The sequence below is a fragment of the Triplophysa rosa genome, linkage group LG23, assembly GCF_024868665.1.
Source record: "Triplophysa rosa linkage group LG23, Trosa_1v2, whole genome shotgun sequence".
Classification (NCBI taxonomy): Eukaryota; Metazoa; Chordata; class Actinopteri; order Cypriniformes; family Nemacheilidae; genus Triplophysa; species Triplophysa rosa.
Genome location: NC_079912.1, coordinates 16,763,666 through 16,787,139, shown reverse-complemented (window position 1 = coordinate 16,787,139; position 23,474 = coordinate 16,763,666). Strand labels below are relative to the sequence as shown.

Sequence of the window (23,474 nt, the reverse complement as noted above, 5' to 3'; positions counted from 1 at the left end):
GGAATGTTTTCATCAAAAATCTTCATTTCTTTTCGACTAAAGAAAAAAAAAACATAAACATCTTGGATGACATGGGGGTGAGTAAATTATCATGAACATTTATTTTGAAAGTGAACCTCTCCTTTAAGGGTTGGTTGCAAACAAAACAGGTCAACATTAAATAAATGTATATATATAAATGATATTAAACTTATTAAATATAAGCAAAACAAAAGCTTAGCATTTTATAAGGCTTGAGAAATCCACTCTCAAAATGTAAAAAAACATCTGCCATCATTTCAGCGAATGATGCACGACTGCATAAACCAACACGTGCACGGGAGAACAGAAGCAGAACTAGGGGCCGTTCCTGAGGCCTGTGGCCTGCATGCAGGAGGTTAGTAGGAATCGGGTGTTCCTGCTCTGTATCCATCTTACCAGCTCCTCCTGTCGGCAGACCACCAGGCAGCCAGACAGAGAGAAAATGCCATTGAGAAACCAACAAGTCAACAGCTGTGCACTTAGTTACAGAACTACTGCATGAGCGAGATGCTAGTTTTGAATATGACAGAATACACTCGAGGCAGATTTTAGGCCATTACCCACTTTGGATTTATTGAAGGTTATATTTGAATAACTAGCCATTGAAGAATCCATTCTTTTTGACCACTAATCTAAACACTACAAGAGAAAAATAGACGTGAACTAGGACTGTACTGCATATTAACTATTTATATTCATTTTCTTTTACATTTGATGAAAGTCTATGTATAAATTCGCAGAAAAAAATTGAGAAACCATTTCAAATTTTTATTTAATCAGCATTTCTAGATGTATTTCGGCCATTCCAGTCCAGTGTAACCTCAGGAGTGACAAAGTCATCCAACAGCAATCAATTTTATACTTTTACAAAATACATGTAGAAATATGACTGTCGTACTGCTTAAAAGTGAATATGAACTTGTTTTCTTTGCAGTATTTGAGGTCTGAAATAAACTAATTCGAAATGAATTTACAAGCACCAAAATCTCCTTTTCCTGGCCTAAGCCAGCCGTTGCCTAGGCAACCGTGAAAACTCCGAGATGGCGTGAAGGATTTCTGACACTGTGAAAGACTGTGACAAATTGGTGTGATGGAGAACTATACGGCTAATGATGGTGACTGACACGACGTCTCGAGCTTTGAAGGAGAGCGATAGACAGAAAGATCAAAAGAGAGTTCAGGAATGAGACACGGCGTGAAATATTGATGAGAGAGATTGAAGATGTGAGAAGTGTTTGACAGAAATAGATGAGACAGACAGTAAATGAGCGAGAAAAAAGGCTCAGATGGGATGAAGCGGGCAGATGTCACTAACCTCGTCTACGGCTTTCCTATAACTCTGGAGAAAGAGAATCGAGAACACAGAACGGCGAGCGGAGGAACAGTTGGGCGGATTAGACAAAATGTTCAATGAGAAAATGGTTAGCAACACAAAGCGTCACACAATCCAGTATGTTGTGTTTTGAAAGTTTGTTCCCAGTTTGGGTGCCTTGTGTCCCCACCAGACGGGTTAGACGTTTTCATTTAGATGTTTTAATTCAGAAACCATTCCTATGAGAGCAGTAATAACTGTAGACCAACAATCCCAATGCAGTTTGGGAAATGTGTCATCGCTCACCGCTGGTCGGCTGGGTCTGGTCACCTCCCTGTTCTCCTCTTGGGTTTTAGTCTTGGGTTCCTGGGACACTGCTAGAGATCCTTCAGACTTTCCGGACCCTGAGGAGACAACCGGACATCAAGACTTAGCCATCACAACCTTCAGGTGAAGGTTTACAGTCTCTGGGGGTCTCTCACCTCCCACCCGGTTCCTCTCGCTGGAGCCGCCCTGCGAGCTGGGCGTACTGGAGCTGGAAGAACTCCCGCTGCTGGTTCTCTGGAGGGCCGACTCCATGGGAATCCGCAGGTCTGGGTTACTATGGTAACATGAGGACACAAGCAAGATGTGGAGACGTTCTTTTCGGTAACGGTAGACTATAATCTTACAGACAATCATTTGTTCAGTTGCTTTTGCTAATATACGTCACGTCATTTTTTTTAGACACACAGCTCTTACTAGCACTAAGAAAATAACAGTTCAATTACATACTGACAATTACAAACTAAAATTTTTTTTGTACATTGTGTTGAAAAAATATATATCATTTATTAATATTATATTTGATTAATATTCACTTATTTGTATTTATGTACCTGGCTCGGATCAGATGTGCTCCGGTTCTTGGCCCCAGGCCACCTGGCCCATTACCTGGGGAATTTTTCCTCACCAGCGCAGGTGATATGGAGGTGGTCCGTTGGGGGACCTGAATCATGTTAACATGCAGAATTGCAAACCGAATGTTAAAACACTTTGCGTTATCATTTTTTACGTTCAACTTTACAAATGATACTCCACCTTTGGAGGGACGTCGTCTTCCTGTCTCAGCCAGGAGCTCCTGTCAAACTTGTCATCTCGGCTGTTGATGCGAGGCGGTGGAGCTGGGGTTTCCGACGTGGGGTCGGAGTTCTGACGGGGCATCGGGGGTCGGTGAGGAGACAGACCCTCCTGGAAGGCTGAGACGCCCTGAGATGACTGATCATGGAGCGACTGAGATCCCGTCATTGAGGAGCCATGAGATTTCACCGAAACCAGGTGGGCCATCTGTGAGAAAGATCTGAGGTCAGTATCACATAGCTCTTACATCACATCTGAGATCAAAAGAGGTAAGGAAATACCTGAGGTTCTACCGAGCGGTGCATGGGTGGCGTTCGGGCCTGCTGTATACCTCCACTGCTGAAGGACTCGGAGCGTGGGGGCAGGGAGGGGTCGGAAATCCGGTTTGCCACTTTGTGCTGAAGAGCCGGAGAACTCTGGCGGTTCATCTTGGAACGCTCTTCAACCTGACAGACGCAGAGTGTGTTAGTGTCCGCACGACTCTTCACAAGCGGTCTGTTTTCTCTTTGCTTGAGTCAGAATGGACAACAGACCTGCAGAATTATTTGACTGATTTGTAATATTGTCAGGTCTACAATAAGGGCTGCATGGTATACTGGTACGAAAATATTTCTAAAATACTAACAAAAATTGACATGAAACTTTGGAATCATTTGTAACTTACGATTTGGTTTTCAGTTCAGAGGGTATACATAAAACTATTCTTACAGGTTTTCTCAGCTTTAGGTTTTTATTTTGACACCTTTTATTTTATTAAATATATTTTATTTTAGCATTTTAATATGCTTTATTTTTATTTTTTTATTTTGTTGTCTATTATTATACAAGTTAAATTAATTTTTATTTTAGTTTTAGTAAACCATAATAATCTTGGTTCTTACAATCTTATTCAACTTATTCTTACAATTCTTATACAACCATGAAACCAACTGAAATCGAGTTTCAATCTTTGTCAAGATCTGCAGGTTCTCAAATTAAGGAGATGATTTCCTTATTAGACATTTTAGGTCTTAGATTGATTAGAAAAAGTAATATTGAGTCCATTAAAAATGACTTGAGCAATGATAAAACATTTTTTGACACGATTCGACAGTGGTTTCTGAGGTTAAACGGAAACAAGACTTTTGTTAAAACAGATGCTGAGAAAAAAATCATGTTCAGGAATCATCTAGGCATCCATTTCTGAATTCCTATAAACGAAGAAGCTTAAAATCATGCATCATTTGCAAGCTATTTTCAAATATGAAAAGACTAAATTACACCCATTCCTGAAGTTAAAAGACATACATAGTTGTTAGTGAGAAAAACCATGTTCCTCTGACAAAAAAAAACAATCCTCTCAAGAGTTTGGTGAGAGGTTTGGATCTGAAATGGTATCGTCCCAACCTGCACCTTCATTATAACAAACACCCTCATCAACACACTTCATAATTACAGCAATGCCTAAAGCTTCCTTTCTGGCTCGACACATCCAAACCTCTCACCTACCCACAAACCCATGCTCCTCTGTCAGTAGCTTTCTGTTAGAAGAAAGGAAGTGAGGGGTGAGAACAGAGAAGATTACTGAAGATAACAGAAAATTAGAGCTATAAGGCAGTAAGTATAGAAACAGCCGGGCGGAAATCCTTCTAAATCCCACAGAAGACAGAACCTGTGAGAACTCATTCACACGGAGAACGGGAGGAGAAACAAGGCATTCCAAAAGTCATCGTCCGAACACCCAGAACAAATTATGGAGAAAAAGAGCTTTTTCCCCATTCATTTAATTCAGTAGAGAACATGACCAGATTGGCATCTAGGTCATAACTGAAAGGAGGCCAGAAAATATTCATGCTAACGTACGCAGACCTTTGAGACCGTAACATCCCTCTCTATTTCGAGGCCTTTGTTGGGACGGCCGGGATTGCGGCCTCTTGACTCTTCGTGTAGCTGCTGTGCCAAGCGGACTAACTCGGACGCCTCCGGCTCACAGGACACACGGATTCTAGGAACGTTAGCCCCGCTGACTAGCCTGAGCTGAGCCCCAGCCATCTCTATCTCTCTGGAATGGGAAGAGGAGGCTGCTGGGAAAGAGGGAGGCCTGGAGGGCTGATAAGAGGGTTTCTGCTCAAGTTGGAGGTGCTGCTGGACACGTTTTTCTCCGGGGTGGTTAAATGAATGATGCTTCTTGGGAGGGATTCGAGGGGAGTTACTCTCAGCTCCCTTCATGACCTGTGTTCAGATAAACATAATAAAAGCGTTCAGATTATGACCGGCAAATCCGAGGATGTCAGGGGGATGAGTTTGCTTCAGGGACTGACATCCGAAAAGCACCTGGTGAACAGGAAGTTCCTGAAAACGTCAGTCAGTTATGATAAAACACAGACATGGAATAATATCTGGTAGAGCCGTTTTAGTCCGCTGCAAAAATTGAGAATACCAACAGGATTTGAGAAATATTGTGATTCATATTGGACAATTGCTATTGAGAATTTGGTGATATTCCTGATTATTTATCGATTCATTTTGTAGAATATAAAAATCTCAGATTTAAACGAACACATTTTCTTCAAACTCTCCTCAGAATGTCTTGAATAAATTGTAAAAATAACAAACTGGAAGCATTAGAGTCCATGCTCAACTTGATCAATCTTAAAGGGATACTCCACCCAAAATTTTTAAAAACTCATGTCATGAAATATTTTTACCAGTGACAGAAAAATCTGAAGGCCGTCTGTCATTTTGACGGATTACAATGAGGGCAATTTGTAATTCTCCTTTATGTCAAGTTGGTAGCATCCAATTATTTCCTTTCATCAAAACGTGATCGTAAGTGACCGGAGGAAACGACGCATGTTTCCCATTCATTACTCATAAACGCCTCGTCCATTCAGGAAAACCCACGCGGGATCAGTGGAGACTCGCGGTGCCGTGTATAAACAAGGCATTAGACTGTGACGGTCCACCACCGTCTAATTTGTTTCGCCATAGTTTCAAAACTAACTAAAACTAATTTTACACTTTTCATAATAACACAGCGATAACATTGTTTGAGGCGTTGTTTCTGGATCTGATTCTGCAATGCATGCATCTGTCAATCAATCACACCCCCGTGTCTCGTGCTCACATATACACACAGGCGCGAACAGTGGTGCGGTGTTTACAGACCTTTTTCCTTCAGAGAGCGATAGCGACTAGCGTCATTTTGGATAAACCTTAACTTTAAGTGAAAAAATGCCTATTTTCCATATTTCTTGTTTGCCCATTTTGCACAACCTCTGTTAAGAACAACTTAAGGGTAAGTAAACTATGACAGAATTTTCATTTTTGGGTTGAGTATCCCTTTAAGATGGACATTATCACATATCCAAATCATTGATTTTGATGTGCAGTTGACTACCAAAACTCTTCCAAATACACGATAAAGCCTCAAACATAATGCTGAATAAAACGACCATTTCGAGATCTCTCGCTACCTCTTTTGCCCAGGCTGGTTTGTCACTGGGGTTGACAGAGTCTTTGTAGTGGTACAGTTGTTTCTTTTCGCCGGGCCGTGGCTCTTGCTGCTGTTGTTGCAATGAGACGAGAAACGCCCGCTCCTGCTGCAACTGTCTCTGCAACCGCTCGGCCTGCCGCTGCTCCTCCAACTGCTTCCGCTTGTACTCCTATACACAACACAGATCGAGACAAATGGAGAGACAGAAAGAAAAAATGAGTTTGGGGTACACAAAGCAGACAATTATGCTTTCAAAAATACGATCTAGTTTCAAACCCAACAGATGTGAGTTAATGCAAACTGATGTTCTGATATCTGTGAATCCTAGATTGAAATTTCCTCAGTGGTGAACAATACCAATCAGAGCCACCACAAAAATGCCCCAATTCAGCCAAAGATGGCACAAAGAGATGCTGAAGATAAAAAGAGAAAACTTTGAAAGTCAAGGTGCGTTCAGACCGCCAGCGACTGTGTCGCTAGTCTCTTGCTACGGGGTCGTTAAAAGGCGTTCCTAGCTTTGGTTGCTCTAGTAACATTTATAAACAAACCCTGCAGTAACTGACGAGAGACGGATGACGGGAGCTTTACTCCTATTGGTAGTCGCTCCCGAAAGTTGCTCATCATTTCCATAACGTTGCGCAACTCTCAACTTTGTTGCGTCGCTAGATGCTAGACTCTTCCTGTCGCCAACGGTCACTGTCGCTCGTGTCGCCGGAAGTCACCGGCTTTCCATTGAAATGAATGACATCGCCTCGCTTTGTCTCTGGGTGTCGCTGGCGGTCTGAACGGGGTGTCAGAGGGGTGAAACGGGAAATGTTAGTTTACCAGGAGGAGAGCTTGTTCTTGAAGGAGCTGCTGTTGTAGGATCTCTAGCTGCCTCTGTTCTTCCTCTAACTGCCGACGGATATACTCCTAACCCCACAGCACAGCGCATCAGGAGGAAAACAAGAAATAGAGTGTGTGTGTGAGAGAGCGAGAGAGCGAGAGAGCGAGAGAGCGAGAGAGAGAGAGAGAGAGAGAGAGAAACACAGTACGAGGAAAGAGAGAGGACAAGGTCTTTAAACAGTTTAAAGGGAGACTTGCAAGCGAATTGAAAGGTAGGAAAACCGTTACAACTGATTATAACTTACTGCAAATTACTTTCCAGTTTATACCCCGTGTGCATATCCAATTTAGTGTAAATTTGCAAGATTTTAGTCTACATCTATTATGAATATAGAAGGAATCAAGGAAAAAGACCCAATAAAAGACATACAGTTTAGACAGTTTCATCAGACGCATGCGCCTGGACCGAAGTTAACTTGCGCTCTGTGTTTGTGTATAATAACAATTTATCTTCGATTTAATTCATATGAATATTTTATAGTATATTGGTTGTATTAAATTAAATTAAAACTACTCAACAGTTATTGATTCTATGTGGAGGCCTACCGGAAGTCAAGTTTGGGCCACATAGCGTTTTGTTTATGTTACTGCAGCTGAAACCGTCAATAGAGAATGTGAAGCTGACGTCACGCCCTATGTTGCAGTGGCGCCGCCATCTTGGGAGGATAATACTCCGCTGCTATTACTGTTTTGATATGTACCGTTACTTATTTTGTTTGATATATGGAGAAATCGAAAGTGAAAGAACCAGGGGCTTTTCCTGAACGACTCGGCGTAATGCTATTTCAGTTTTTAACACAGCAAGACCGACCAACCATAGTTATATTTCCTGATAAAAAAATATAAAAAAACACTGCATCGAGTGCACTAGCAGCCATCCTCCCAAGATGGCGCAACATTCAACATGGCGTGACGTCGATTCACAAGCTCTATAGAGAGATGAAGGGCGTGTCAGAAGACAAGGCCCCATTTATAAACATGGCATACAGGGAAACGTTACATGCCTTATTTAAAAATAAAAAAAAACAGCAATAGTTATCAATTTCAAACTAAAAGAGACACGGGAATTTGTATCTATAATCCAGAATAATATCTGGATTATACTGTATATCTAATTCGATAACAGCCACATTGAAAAACATACTTTGTTGGTGACACTTTGTTGATTCTTTGGTGGTGAATCAATAAATGAGGGAGAAAGGGAGCGATAACTTTTACTACAATGTATATAATTGTTTTAGATGATAAGAGTTTAGAACCCCTGGCCAGCCTTGTGAAAGTCCGGCTAGAGACACTGCCAGCAATCTATAAATGCAACGGGTGCTTGATAAAACTGCACAAATGTTGATTGTTGATTATTATAGTTTACTATCAATGTCAATAACAGGCGCAACTTGCACTCCTATGTGTGACCCAGTGTGTGAAATCTAGGCTAAAAATCGAGTTATTAGTGACGAGCATCAGAGATTTATTTCAATATGATTTACTGTAAATCTTTGACATGGCCTTAGTCAATCAGAATCAAACTATAATAAATTTGAAAGATTATACTTTAACAGGATATTTGTTACGTTATGTTGGTTGCCCTGCTGAAAATATAATAGAACCCTGCTCAAAACACAAGAGATGCAAATGAGAATCAATAGAACACCCATTAATGCCCAAGACATTTTGTACAAATTTTGTAATGGAAACATGTGTGGTTCATAATTGTATTTTAATGGTAACCACCAGAATTTATGTAATACTATTTTTAGCAGGGTGGGTTTATGTAGAAATAGTACATCACAAATAAATGACTTTATAGCTGGGTTTTCACATGGATTACAAATGTGCATTGAAAATTGCCAGGTGATAAAACCTGCACAACGTTTCCCTGCCTGAGTCATAAACTGGAGAAAACGCTTTAAATAAGAAATCTGATATGCATATCTGAGTGGACACCTAGTCAAAGACTGTCTGAAGTGCACATCACATTACACGTATGATTACCAGAAAGCTTAAACCATGGTTTTATGAGCATGAGCACCACCTGACACAATCCATCCATCTTCACGACCAATTTTATTTATATACCAACAATACGGATGATATTATCTGTATGTAGATCCAATGCGTGTCGACATATACCTGCTCTCTCTCAGCGTGCCTTCTCTCCTCCTCTCTCCTCAGCTGCTCCATCTCTTCATAGCGCCTCCTCTGCTCTCTCTCCTGCTGTTTTCGGAGCTCTCTCTCCCGTCGTTGTTGCTGTGAGAACACAAGTGAAAGCTCTCTAGCGTGCAGTCCTACTTCACCATAAGGTGGCAGTGTAACTGGTATTGTTTTTTTAGCATGAATGGCCCTTCAGACAGGAACCGTACAGAAGAGACAGCCTGACAGAGGAACATCAGGGGGTTGATGTACTGAATGAGAGGTTGACGCCCAACCGGGCGGCCTGATTCATCCCAGCGGGTCCCCTACTGAGAAAACCCAACATCACAAAATGCGAATCTATTTCTGCCAACTCTCGTGTTTGAAGAATTCCCAACAGTCGGTCGGAAAATACTGGGTAACCTTCCTGTGGAATGATCATGGCCCAGTTGCTCGCAGGGACATTTAAAGACTGCACTCATTACTTGGGCCATTACACACAAAGAGGACAGGAAGTGTATAACTGAAATTACATATCAAACCATTCTTTTGCACTTTGCACAAGAAGCACACTAGGTAAAAGTGTACGATGGTGGTTCTCAACTGGTTCAAGATCAAAAATTGGATCAAAGGTCCTTTCGATAGCACACACTTTCTCTCTCTCTCACCTCCTCCAGTCTCCTCCTTTGCTCCTTTTGCTCCTCGATGCGTTTCTGCCTCTCCGCCAGTAGTTGGCGCTTGTGCTCCTCATTCTGTTGCTGTTCTAGCTGTTGTCTCCTCAGCGCCTCCGAGCGCTCCTTATTGGCCAGCTGCAGACGCAGGAAGTCCCGCCTCAGGGTCGATTCACCAGGGATGTTTATGATGGAGCTGCGAGCAAGACGGGTTTATTATTCTGTTATAATGGTCTTCAACTACATGCCTGTGTGTGTGCGGGTGCATGTGTATACGAGAGAGATCACACCCATGTACCTTGGCTCTCCTACATCACGCTCTTCCTCCTCTTCTTCGCTTCCACTGTACTCGTATTCGGTCTCATCTAAAAACAAGTAACCACATGCCGAAATACTCATTTAAAAATTAAACGGCCATGAAAAACTGATTTGCGTCATTATTTTTCTAGAGACATAATATTAGCAGAGTTGGTCACATCTCGATGAGTTTATAAGGGTAGAGGCAGAATCATGTGACTGACCAATCAGAATCAAGTATTCCAGAAAGCTGTGTTCTAGACATTTAAATAAAATATAAATGTATTGTGTGGATGGCTAAAACAAACCCATATTGTTGTATCAAAACTTCCAGCTCTTTATGAACAGGCCTAAATGAATCTTGACGTAGATCAGTGCTATTAAGTCTTATTCTCAATCTGCCGATCCACACACATATACGCTTAAGAACACTGATTTGAGATCAGCTCTTACACGACTGATCCTAAAACACTACTCCCTCTAACAAAAAAAACGGAGAAAACCCACCTCTCTCTCCCCTCTTCTTCTTGGTTCGGTCGATGTGGTCTTTGAGCTGAATTCGGACCTGTCTCTCATTGGGGAGGTCTTTGATGAAGGGATGTTTGATGAGTTGCTCCGTACTGGGTCTCTGATTGTGATTCTTCAACAAACAGCTCTCAATAAATGACTGAAACTTTTTGGACCTGAGGAATGATGAGGTTCAGTTTACTCCATTTGCACCGTCAACCTGTTTACACAGTCTCACCACGAAAAGCTAGATTGATCTCGTCACAAACGCAGTTTTGAAGTGATCATGCTTATTTCACTATTGGCGCTTTTCCACTGCTTGGTACCGTCATGTTTAGTACGACTCGGCTCGGTCCAGCTCATTTCACGTCGAACCTCAACCAAGGTGGTAATAAAAAAGTATCAGGTACTAGCTACCGTACCCAGTGGAAACCCCCAAAATTGAGCTGTTCCGCTCCGCGCCGCACCGTGCAGTACTATGTAGTGGAAAAGCGCCATATGACATTTAATTTAGCTTATGTAGTTATCTAGTCAAAGTCTGCTTTGTCAATTTTGCCATATGTAGAGTACATACATATAGATGATTGAAATTGCGTTACTCTCAGACCCATGGTGCATACAAATAACACTACACAGAATAAAAATATATATATAAAAAATACAGATAAATACAGATTATACATATATGTCAAATACAACTATTACAAGCAGGGATATTTAAAAAAAAGAAAAGAAAAAGAATATGGGAAATGGCAGATGAAAACTGCAAACCAGTGAAATATACAACAGTGACCTCTTAGTCTTAGATGCTTTGTCCATTCACCCAAGAGCAGTTAGTTTTCCTTCTAGAGCCACAGTAGGCAAACCATAAATCTAAATAAGGCTGTAAAATATCACATGCAGGTGCTATTTCACAGCTTTGTAAGTGATCCTGACTGTGTTCTGAAACGCCATAATAAGCCGGGTTAACATATATCTTTGTCACAGCATTTCAACATGCTAAACAAATTCACTCACAAAATACCCACACGTGAACCTTCATGCCACAGGAAGTCCTTTACATTCAAACTCAAACCTCTCAAGTGCAAAATGTACACGCTTATTTATTTCAAGTCAATTTAGTTCCAAACGCCAGTCTAAATGCATCAAACTCTGCCTGATGACAAACTGATCTGGACTGGAAAAGCAGTGCCTGTTGTGCTATCATCACTTTGCACTTATAAGAGATATCAGTGAATATAATATGATGAATGATGTTTGACTTACCACTTCTTGGACTTGAGTCGGGGTGCTGGGTTTCTGGGTATGAGGAAGAGGGCACGCATGGGATGCATGTCGCACAGCGCTGAGGGGAGACATGGGCGTTAGCTACAAGTATTACCACATATTAATGGCATGGTGTGGCATTGTGGTGGACTTACGAGGGGCTCCTTCTGCCATTTCAATGGCTGTAATTCCCAAAGACCACAAGTCACTCTGTAACAAAATGAACAGCAGTTTTTCACACCAAAGGAAAAAACTGACCTTATTGTGATCTGTGGCATAAAGGAATATTCCAGGTGAAAAAACACATTAGGGTCAATTGACATTTTTTGTGGTAATGAACATTATCCCACAAATGCTATTTTTGAATCATCCCTTGCATGAAAAAAATTAGGGTTACATTGAGACAATGGATGTGAACGGTGTTGGTCAAAAACCAAACAATGGCGGCACCCAAAACCAATGCAAGTTAATGGGTGCCGTCAATGTTTGGTTAACACTATTCTTCAGAATATCCTCTTTTGTGTTCTGCGGAAGAAAGAAAGTCACATAGGTTTGAAATGAAAAGAGGTTGAGAAAATGAACTATCACTTTAACATCTATATTGTTTACATCTTTTAATCTGTGTGTATTTTAACATTTATTGACTGGCACCAATTCACTTCCATTTCACAGTAAGTAACTTACTGTAAACCTCATTTTACAAGGGACAAATGAAAATCAAATAACTTTTTGTGGCACACCACATTACGCCACAAATGAGTTTTGCATTAAAGACAGAATATTCCTTTAAGCTAAACGAGAAGCTGACACAATGTCACAGGACAGTAACTGTGTAATTGAGCGGCACTTCAAATACCTTAAAGTCGTAAGTGGCATCGGGGTTCTCATCACAGGCTATAACCTCTGGAGCCATCCAATATGGCGTGCCGATAAACGTGTTCCTTCTGCCGACAGTGCGGTCCAACTGTGCACTCACACCAAAATCAACTGTTGCAAACACACACACACAAACACCAGGAAGACTTGGCTTTAATGCGTCTGCGTGCTGTAATGAGCAGAGAGGTCTTTGATGAAGTGCATGCTGCCATCTGCCTCCGTGACACTCTCCCCTCATCACCGCAGGCAGTGTTGTCATAGCAACCAGCCTGAACCGTCTCCCAAACTCCAACAAGTCAAAGACAAGCCCTAATAACTCAGAGCAGGGCCGGGCATTTTCTTGACAGGTGCCCCTTAAAAACTCAGGCATCAGTGTTGAAGTTCAAGAAAGCTACAGTTTCAAAAATATAACCCTTGCGATACCCAAATATTCTGTTTCCATAATAAATTTCGATTTTTGATCCCAAGTATTTTTATTTTGTATTTTCTTACAACCTCTTTCTAGTGTCTCTGACTTGCAGTTATATCCTTTGTATAACTGTGACAGTGTGACAAATAAACGATCTTTCTACGATTATTGCCACAGCCGGGTCACTTTTAGGACCGTTTGTATAATACAATGTGGGATCAAAACCGCAATTTGGCATTTTGTCACAACTGTCCAATACAAAAACAGTATTTTGAGAAAAGCTGAGACACTGTCACACTAGTTGGAAAATATAGATATTAGCATCTACTTTTACTTACTTATTCCTCCCTTGTTAACAAGGCCAGCAAATCAAATATTATATATCATCAAGATAAATGTGCTGAAGGCATAAAATGACAGAAAATCTGAATATTTCACCCAGCCCTACTTAGCTGGTGGCCAACTTATGGCTGATCAAGGAAATATATCTGGTTAAACTAGTTAAGAAGCCTTGTGGGTATAGCAGAACCCAATGCGAGTCTAAACTCATTCAAAGTGAGCCTGTTATGACAACTGCACATTGCTTTTTGACTGTGATATCAGTCGCTGGGTGTGAACTTACCTAGTTTGACCTCCGCGTTTTCTGTGAGCAAAACGTTCTGACCTTTGATGTCACGGTGGATGACCTTATGCTGATGCAAATGGGTCAGACCCTTTCAGAAACGGATCATTCAAAGGTTATTCTCAGCTAGAGACATCAAGTAAGGTTGTAATAACACTTTAACGTGCCAAGGTCTTTTCGTGACCCCATCACATATGACATGTACACATATACTCACCCTGAGGATTTCTCTGCAGATGTATGCTGTCCACTCTTCCTTCAGAGAGTTCCCTTTTGTGTTCTTGATCAAATCTGTCACTGAACCAGCGCCACAAAACTCCATCACCAGCTATAGACACAAACAGAAAACAATCATTCACGTGACTGATGAAAACACAGTTTGCTTTAACAGAACTGAACTGAACTGAACTGAATTGAACAGGAGAACCAGCTGTCAAAATGTCTGCAAATCAGCTACAGCAAAGTTCATTTTGTTTCTATAGTTCTGTGTGTTGACACTGTGATTTATGGGATTGGCTTGGTAGAAAGAATTGTGCAGAAATAGAAATTGTGCAGAAATAGAAAGCACAAATGCTGTTGCTTATGTGGAGAATTTGACCAGAAATGTTTATCCTGCAATAATACCTCAATTTACCGGGTTTCGCGTGAGAAAGTGGCTAATAAGACGGAAAACAGTTTGCAAGCTTTGGTGGATCTATTTGTGGCCGCAGAGCTGTTGCATAAAGGCACGGAAACCCATAAATGCTCCATTTGACCAATTAGACCAAGTGCTGCAGAAGTTCATTACTTTAATTTAAACAGCATTAGAGAAAACTCAGTTACTAACAACAGAAAAAAAACATCTATTAATAAAAAATAAAAACCTGTCTGTTGGATTTTTAACTGGGACCAGTGTGGGAAATCATTGTTACAGATGATAAAAATATTTTTGATAGTATTTTTTTTTTACCAATAAATGCACTGCTTTAAATGTTTTTCTCTTTTTCTCCCTCACTTTTAAATGTTAAAGGCATAGTTCACCCAAAAATGAAAATTCTATCATCATTTACTCGCCCTCAGGTTGTTTCAAACCTGCATCAATTTCTTTGTTCTGTTCAACACAAAGAAAGATATTTGTAAGAATGTTGGCAATTTTCAGTTCCGGGACATCATCCACTACCATAGTAGAAAAAAATATTATACATTTTTTTGTTCTGTTGAACACAAAATGCGATAGTTTGAAGTACTTAGAAAAGCTAACAGATGTGGGGTACCTTTAACTACCATTTAATTTTTCCTACTATGGTAGTCAATAATGTCCCAGAAGTGAAAATTGATAACATTCTTCCAAATATCTTTCTGTGTTCATTATACAGGTATGAAATTACATGAGGGTGAGTAAATTTTCATTTTTGGGTGAACTATCCCTTTAAATGTTCTAAATGTTCTTTAAGGGCACTGTAACTTATAATTGTTCTTTATAACCACCTCAATAGTGTTTTCTATAGCCTTTCATTCGCTCTCAGGACACTCATATAAAGTGACTCATTCTCATCAGGACCTCTACGAGCAAAATCAACCTCACCAAATGGATGCATTTATGAGCGGAACATGATTTGCGATTGTTTTGATGCCCTCGAAGGGGCCTAAATATATCTGGCCTGCTGAGTTGGTAACATTGTTTCTTCTCTTTGAGAAATTCTTCTCACATAGATGCTCAATGTGGTTTCCCTGACCACAGGTTCAAGTGTTCGAGTCTACGCTGGCTTCTCACGCAACTTGCTGGGCAGAAACAGCCAAGCTCACCACAGAGGAAATGAAGCGGCAACATCTTGCACATTTCTTTTTTTTTGCATACTTTTTGCAGAGCGGCATTTTATAATCGTTTTAGTTCACAGTGGAAAAGCATGAGTGGCATGTTGTAAACAGCATATTGTAAAGCTACTGTATTTTGGAAAAAAGTCACACCGCATCTAAAAACACATAAATAGAGAAATCTAAACACTAAATAATGCCGAGTTTATCCCTGTACAGAGGGTAAAGACTGACCCAGAGCTGGTCATCCATGCCGGGCGGATTCTTCTTGACGAAGGCACCGTAGTAGGTGGCGATGTTGCGATGATGAGAGTATTTTTTCAGCATGTTGATCTCAGCTTTGATCTCCTCCTCTTCATCCTGTCAAACACAAAAGAAAACACTCAAGACGGAGACGGAAAATATTGCGTATCCTGGTCCAAGTGTGTGTATGCGGGTCATGCTCAGGAAGCCCTATGACTTACTACTGATAACATTTACAGATTCACTTAAACACCTCATCTAAAGATGTAAAAGACAACGATTTTTGTATTTTTCAATAGTTTAAATATCAGCTAGTTTGCATAATACAATCATATATTTTCAATATTACATACATTTCAAAGGGTAAAAGAAATAAAACAGAATTCTACTCAAAATGAGCTTTTACTGAAACTATTTCATTTTCTCTCGGTGTAGTTTGTTTCTGTGAATCTGCCATACAAAACACCACATTTGACAACCAAATATTTTCAATATTGATGAATTGTGTCCCTTATCGTGGTCCCTAAACATGATCTATGTTTGTGGGCCCAATGTGGAAGTTTATTCAGTCGTAACCTTTAACAAAACGCTAAACGGACACAAACGGCACAATTTCCTGCAAACGACCCACACGTGTGTTTGACTGATATCACACATACGAAGGGAAAGTGACACCGACAAAACCAGAAAGAGTGGGAGTGAAACAGGAAATTGAGATGAGCTGATTGCTCTCTTACCCCCGTGACATCCATGACCTTGATAGCAGCGAGCTGGCCCGTCTTAACGTGTCGTCCCTGCGAAGAGAAAAAAAACATCACTCACGTGTATCATGCAAATATCATTATTGAACATGTGGTGGTGACATCCATCTGTGCATAAAGAATGGATGGACGTAAGCCTCCCTGGCAGGCGCTATCATTACATAACAGCAGCGAGGAAGAAAACACACCCCCTAGAATGACTGAAACTGGCCCAGAAAGCTGTGTGAGGGATTTTGGGCTCCTCCGTACCATTTTGTGTGCGTTACAATGGCACCAGATGACAACTCTGTTCGGATTGGAAGGAACTCCAAAAAAGTTACGCGAGTACCAGAGGACTGTTCCACTGTTACAGAGGAACTGAAGAACTATGACAGGAATGTGGCAATGAAAATTTGTGCCAGGTTTTTCCCTTAATGGTTTGCAAAGATATTTTATGTTGGTTACCGAACAACGGAGGTACTCAATTAGTTAAGTGTATGGACACAATGGGTCGCCATTGTTTGGTTACCAACATTCTTCAAAATATCTTTTTTTGTGTTCTGGAGAAGTAAGTCATACAGATTTGAAATGCCAAGAGGGTGAACTATTGCTTTAAAGAACCTTTGCCATGAATACTCATCTCAGTGCACAGTTCTACACTAAAAAGCACACATTTTTACTGCAATCAATATTTAATATTTTATACCACGACAGCTACAAGTTTTCTTGCTGCATTTCACATCACACGTCAGGAGAGCTAGAAGTGCTCGGGACTGTGTGCCTTCTTGAGATGACATCAGCCAGTCAGCATTGTCATGACATCATTAACTTGACTCTAAAATGAATAATCCCATGACATTTACAGCTCAGGAGACCAACTGAAAAGCTCCAAATTGAATATCAAAGAGCAAAGATGCTTATGATCACATACTTAAAATGGAAGTAAATAACATTGAGATGTATAGGCTAATAGATCGCATTATAGCATCTGTTTACCCATTAAGCTCCTCATACCCCTGAGCACCAATCCATAAAAAAACTGATGCTAAACTATAAAGAAACAAAAACTCAGAACAAATGAGGGAAGCAGACATCACTGACAAAGATCATCTGCGCACACACCACAGGCATTTCTGGACAATAACAGGAGACACCAAAGCAGATCCAAGCGGCAGGAAGTGCATTCATCGGAAAGACAGAATCACCCAGTGTGTGTTCTTCACAATTAATTATGCACAGTTCATCTCCTCACCCGACACACTCCCACAACTCCCATTCGGAGCAGAGGAGATGTTACAGCGAGAGAAGGAGGGAAAGAGTAAAAAAGGATGAGAAAAACATGATGAGAGAGATTCATACAAGTCCCATCAGTCCTCATTAACAACTTCTCCATCATCGGAAAGCATAGGCGAATGGAGAAGCCCGGACAAACCACAAAGCTTAAAAAAAAAGAAGCTTTTAAGGAGATACCCGAAGGTGTCGTGGGTCAGTGAGTAATGCATGGCTGTTTTCATAGGAGTGGTGTTATAGGGATAGTTCACCCAAAAATGAAAATTCTGTCATCATTTACTTACCCTCATATCATTCCAAACCTGTATGACTTTCTTTCTTCTGCAGAACACAAAAGAAGATATTTAAAGAATGTTGGTAAGCGAACAACAGTGGTACCCATTGACTCCTAATGTATGGACACAAAACCAATGCAAGTCAATGGGTACCACTGTTGTTCGGTTACCAACATTCTTCAAAATATCTTCTGTTGTGTTCTGCAGAAGAAAGTCATACAGGTTTGAAATGACAAGAAGGTGAGCAAATGATGCCAGAATTTTGATTTTTGGGTGAACTATCCCTTTCACTTAAATACTACAAGGGCACAACCCCCTTATTGCCAGACCATATTTAAAACAAACAAGGGCGCTGATGCAAAGACAGAAAGGCACAGAGCTAATGGACTGGAAAGACGCACCGATGGGACAACAACAACGTTGTGTAATTGAAATACGCAAGCCAATCATGGCGATATTACACTTTACTAACAGTAATGAATTATGCTGACGTGTTTCCGAATCATAGATGTGGAAATGGAAACTGTGTGCAAGTGTGATGGATTCACGGCCTGAAGCTTCGTGTCTCTGGTAATGAGAAGATTCACCGAGCTGAGCGCTAACTGAAAAACCATCTGGGTTCTTGACAGAGATTAACAGAAAAGTTCTCGAGCGCTGACGTATGAGATAAGAGACTGTCCTCAACTGCCACGCGTCCCAAAAAAGCTCGACAAAAGTATAAAAAACATACAGAATGTGCTGTAGTAAAGATAACTGAAGTTATGCTCAGAATAGAATACATAATGTCATATACTGCGCATAATCAACCAAAACCACACACACCGTATTTAAATTATTTAAAGGAACAGTTCCGCCAAAAATGTAAATTCTGTCATCATTTACACACCCTCAAGTTGTTCAAAATATGTTTAAATTTCCTTTTTCTGATGAGCACAGAGAAAGATATTTGGAAGAATGCTTCTGACCAAACAGTTCTTGGCCACCATTGACTACCATAGTAGGAAAAATTACTTTACAAGATTCTTTGTTCTGTTGACCACAAAAGAAGATATTTTGAAGAATGTAGCAAAGCAAACAGGTTCTGGGGCACTTTTGACTACCATTGTAATTTTTCCTACTATGGTAGTCAATGTTGGCCAAGAACCGTTTGGTTACAAGCATTCTTCCAAATATCTTTCTCCATGTTCATCGGAAACAAAGAAATTTATACAGTTTTGGAACAACTCGAGGGTGAGTAAATGATGACAGAATTAAAATTTTGGGCAAAAAACCTTTCAGAGACATTGACAACATTGCTACTGCAATAAACTGAAGATGCTGAAGATGCTGTCCATGGCACATTTTCCCAAATGTCGAGTATCCCACGGGTCTAAGAAAATCTGCATACCGTGCACGGTACAGAACAAACTGCACGGGCTTTCAACAAAAATAGCTCAACTGGTACAGTTGTGTGCTATTTTAGCCTAAACCTGCATGCCATTACTCAATACAAACAATTACCATGAAAGCCATTATCACATACTGTATGTTATTCTTTTAAAAACCTTGTAATTCGTACTTGGCTCCACATTTATTTAGCTTATGTGTGAACTGGTCGACATGCTCATAGATGTGGATAAGCACACCGTGCAGCGCTTTCTGTCTCTAATCTAGACTGGCAGCTGAACTCCTTATTATGGATTTGTTTCTGTATGTCTGAAATGACTGTAAATGGCTATCCGAGCGCATACGGTATTGCTGTATTGTAACTGTAGCTGCAAAATGATGTCAGAAAGACATTGCTGTGTCGTTTCATCATCACAGCAGTCGCTAGCCAAACTCGATGTTCTAGACGGTTTTGGTTTGAAGGAAGGCTTTACAACAATATTCACAACATATACAGTACGTGTAGGAGCTGAGCATCTATTATTGTGCAATCAGGATGTAGCTTGTCACTGCGAGACTGGTGTATGCTTGTAACATTTAACGGGCAAATGCAGGGTGCCAATGCGAAAAACGCTCAACGCACCACTTCCTCCAAGTAGCCTAGCAACAGTCGTGGAAGGCGGAGGAGGTTCATGATTTTCACACTCTCGTACAGACAGCTCCTCTTGTTCCTGAGACATGTGACCTAGCGTGACCCTCTCAGCTCAGCATGTAAGAGCGCTTTGAGGGCCAGAAGCTCCTTACTCATCTTCCATTGAGAGAACGGTCTTCAATACATCACATGCCCTCAAGTCACTTATGGAATGCAGGAAGTCGGTGTTTTATTTTGAGGCTCATTGTGAAGACTTGCTAAATTTAACCGTAAGCTCGCCGTTTTATTGATGATGCATGGGTGACAAGTTCGCACTGTTAAACTGCTTAGGGGTTGCTAGGGGCTTCTGGTTGGTTGCTAAGTGAAGCAAAATTTCTATGATAAAGATGCATGAGGTTGCTTTAAAGAGCACAAAATAAGCCACATTATTTTAGGTATCATTTATGACGAAATAGTGCAGGCTGATTTAAGTTCAATACTTAAAGGGATAGTTCACCCAAAAATAATCATCATTTAGTCATCATTTATTCACCCTTACATCCTTGAAAACCTGTATATGACTCTTTGTAATGTGGGACACAAAAGAAGATATTGTGAGAAATGTCTCAGTGGTTTCGTGTCCATACAATGAAAGTCAATGGAGGACAATGTTGTCTGGTTACCAACATTCTTCAGAATATCTTCTTTTGTGTTCTTCAGACGAAAGGTCATACGGGTTTGAAATGACAAGATGTGATGATTTTTGGGTGAACGGTCCCATTAAGGTTAGGGATTCGTTGAAATCCCCTACCCTTCATAAGCAAACGTCGAAAGCACAACTTAAAAACCTTTTTAATAGTTTTGAAAATGAATCAAACCACAAGCTTTGATAAAAGTTCCTTCTTAGCAGATTTCTCTCAAAAGAAGCATCATGTGAGTGGGAGATGAGTGGTCCAAATGCAGCACATCCTGACCCAGAATCTATTTCCTCCCAACACGGGCCACATTTTTAATGGCTTTCGGAATCTCCCAAGATGGCATACCACCGGAGAAAGATCTACGTCTGCAAGGAGTAAGAGAGAAACGAAGAACCCTGCTTTTCCTGTAGCGGCTGGTCAACCTGAGTTTAGCTGAATAAAGCAGTCAAGACTTCTCAAACGCATGCCAGCAAGCAAGGCCTTAACCTCTGACCCCGGACTAATTAAAACAGCTTGCAGCATCGGGGCGAACCAGGAGGCCCATAAGATCAAAGACCCCCTGTCAATAAGAATAAGGCCTGTCAACAATCACTTCTTTTCCCAACAGTGAGGTTGACCCAGACAGACGGGATCAGATATTGAAGCAGGCTGTTACACAGCTCCAGAGAAAACGTGCAGGGTCAAAAATATGCTTTGAATATTAACTTTGATGAGCTGAATTGGAATGAAGTGACACTTATTTTTGTATTTTTCTTCTCTGTTGAAGAAGAGTTTTAATATGGGAGATGCTATCAAAATACATATCGCAGCTGTCCTTCCGATCTCCATATTTTTGTCATAAATCCATATTATCAGTCACCCTTTATGTTTGTCACTGGGTTTTGCAAATATCAAATCAATAAAAAGTATTAAAAAGTACTCGTCAAAACTTTGACAATACAGTATGTAATCATTTTTTTAAAGTACAGTTTTTTTCAGAAGGACAGTGACGATATACAGATAAATAATGACCACATTATTTCACATTAACAAGCGAACGAACAGGAATACGAAACTGAAGAATTCTCATAATGAGGCAATTCAGATCAAAAAAGTCTTGACTCAATAGAAAATCTCAAATCACGTAAGTCATGAAAACCCTCATGGGAGCCGACTGCGACTCTTTCGGTCTCACCTTTCTTTTATTGCATACATAAAAACCATGATTCAGAATTTCCATGCCTCTGTAATTCCTTTCACGCTAAGCATTTAGCCAATCGTGGCTTTTGTGACCTGAATGCAGCTTCACCAAAGCCACCAGAATGACGTCTGCAAAATATCTAATTTGGTATAGAAACTACTCAGCATCCACCTATATACTGTAATAAAACGAAAGTTTGCTGTTCTAAATAATCTCAGAATTATAAAAGATGTCAGGCGCATGCGCTTGTGTTATTTGCTTTTGAAAAACTCCCACACAGAAATAAGCAAGCATGTTTTATATTCTTTCTTTTATATATATTTAGGTCGATTAGCCCACACAAATCCGGAGCATAGACATGACAGGCTGTGCATGCTCGAGTCCTCAGCAACAGAAATTTACCTTTAAAATGTGAAGTGGCTCATTTTTGGTCTTTGTTATTAAATACAGTACTTCCTCCTATTGTATTTCAGCAAATCATATGTTGATTTTCCCATAAAGTACTCAACAATACAACAATCACTTCTCGAACACGACACCGGGTCTTTTTACTCATTTTACTTCCAGAAAACTTCATACATTTGTTCTTACCCCACTGGTACATTGTTGCTTAATTGTAGTACTGAAATTCTATGTTTTAGTGACGATAACAAATCGTTAATCATCATAAGTCTCATTGTCGTGCGCAAGTTACCCAAACAAACTGCTTAATCTTAAAGAGTACATAACATGAGATCATGAAAATTACATTTCATGCAGTGTGTAATGTTGCCGTGTTTGAAAGTAAGCAGTCTGCCAAGTTGTAAATCCGAAGGTGAATGAATAAAGTTATTGGCTTGGAAAAAAGGGAGTCGACTCTGAATCACGCAAACGAGTCGTCCCTAGTCCGATTCACGAACCGCCACGGATTTAAGTCACTATATAGTCCCCACCTACGTTTTACGGTTTACGCGGTAGACCAATCACAGCAGACTAGGCTAGCTGAAAGTAGGGGATTAGACAGATGAATCGCGGAACGAATCATTTGAGAGTCAGTCAAGAAGTAAGGTAAGAATAACTGCCTATTATTATGAAATAATAGTGTTTTTACACCCATGTACATAAACTTGTTGTTGGACACTCCATGAACCAAAGTAGGCCCTTAAAAATCCCTAGATATGTACTCTTTAAGAATTTTTTAATAAAACGATTAGGATTTTGTTTTTCAGTACAAGCCAGATTTGACCCCTGGATAGACCTTCAGAAATAAACACCACCTATGAATCACACCTCCTGCTGGTTTTCTCAGTACACTCACTAACTCACGGTCAACCTTAATAACTTCTGCAAACCGCTCTAAACAATACAACCACATCCTCTTTCATTTTTTTAATAACCCACTGCAACAAGCACTCTTGAAAGTTTTTCAGTGGTTGAAAGTTTTGCATTATGACAGGTGTTGACTGGTTAGGTGTTCCTGACACTGTTCAAGATTCAGATCAGAGACTCTAATTGATGATGTTTTAATGAAAAAACAACCCAGGTAACAAATCAATATACTTCTATTATGACCTGATCAACCCGACCAGAATGAGTGGAGTGAATTCTGTCAGTCTTCAAACCGAGAAAAGCTACAATAAACCACAACAGAACCTTCAGCACCCCAACGAAAGAAATAATATTTAATGG

At 40.4% G+C, this 23,474-nt stretch overlaps 1 protein-coding gene across 7 annotated transcripts in view; it reads right to left on the bottom strand.

The window, feature by feature from the left end:
- Positions 1–23,474, bottom strand: part of tnikb (TRAF2 and NCK interacting kinase b) — a 46,911-nt gene that overhangs the window by 12,378 nt on the left and 11,059 nt on the right. For 3 of the 7 annotated variants that reach the window (XM_057323178.1, XM_057323174.1, XM_057323176.1), the window contains exons 3-21: positions 16,365–16,421; positions 15,619–15,744; positions 13,808–13,918; positions 13,591–13,681; positions 12,540–12,670; positions 11,839–11,893; positions 11,684–11,762; positions 10,418–10,593; positions 9,912–9,978; positions 9,611–9,809; positions 8,943–9,059; positions 6,753–6,839; positions 5,908–6,096; positions 4,301–4,663; positions 2,734–2,898; positions 2,414–2,659; positions 2,212–2,321; positions 1,816–1,934; positions 1,640–1,737 (exon numbers count right to left, since the gene is read on the bottom strand). In XM_057323178.1, the coding sequence (XP_057179161.1) occupies positions 1,640–1,737; positions 1,816–1,934; positions 2,212–2,321; positions 2,414–2,659; positions 2,734–2,898; positions 4,301–4,663; positions 5,908–6,096; positions 6,753–6,839; positions 8,943–9,059; positions 9,611–9,809; positions 9,912–9,978; positions 10,418–10,593; positions 11,684–11,762; positions 11,839–11,893; positions 12,540–12,670; positions 13,591–13,681; positions 13,808–13,918; positions 15,619–15,744; positions 16,365–16,421 (2,586 nt within the window). The remainder of the gene's footprint in view (positions 1–1,639; positions 1,738–1,815; positions 1,935–2,211; positions 2,322–2,413; positions 2,660–2,733; positions 2,899–4,300; positions 4,664–5,907; positions 6,097–6,752; positions 6,840–8,942; positions 9,060–9,610; positions 9,810–9,911; positions 9,979–10,417; positions 10,594–11,683; positions 11,763–11,838; positions 11,894–12,539; positions 12,671–13,590; positions 13,682–13,807; positions 13,919–15,618; positions 15,745–16,364; positions 16,422–23,474) is intronic. The other 4 variants (XM_057323175.1, XM_057323181.1, XM_057323179.1 and 1 more) reach the window with 3 other exon arrangements.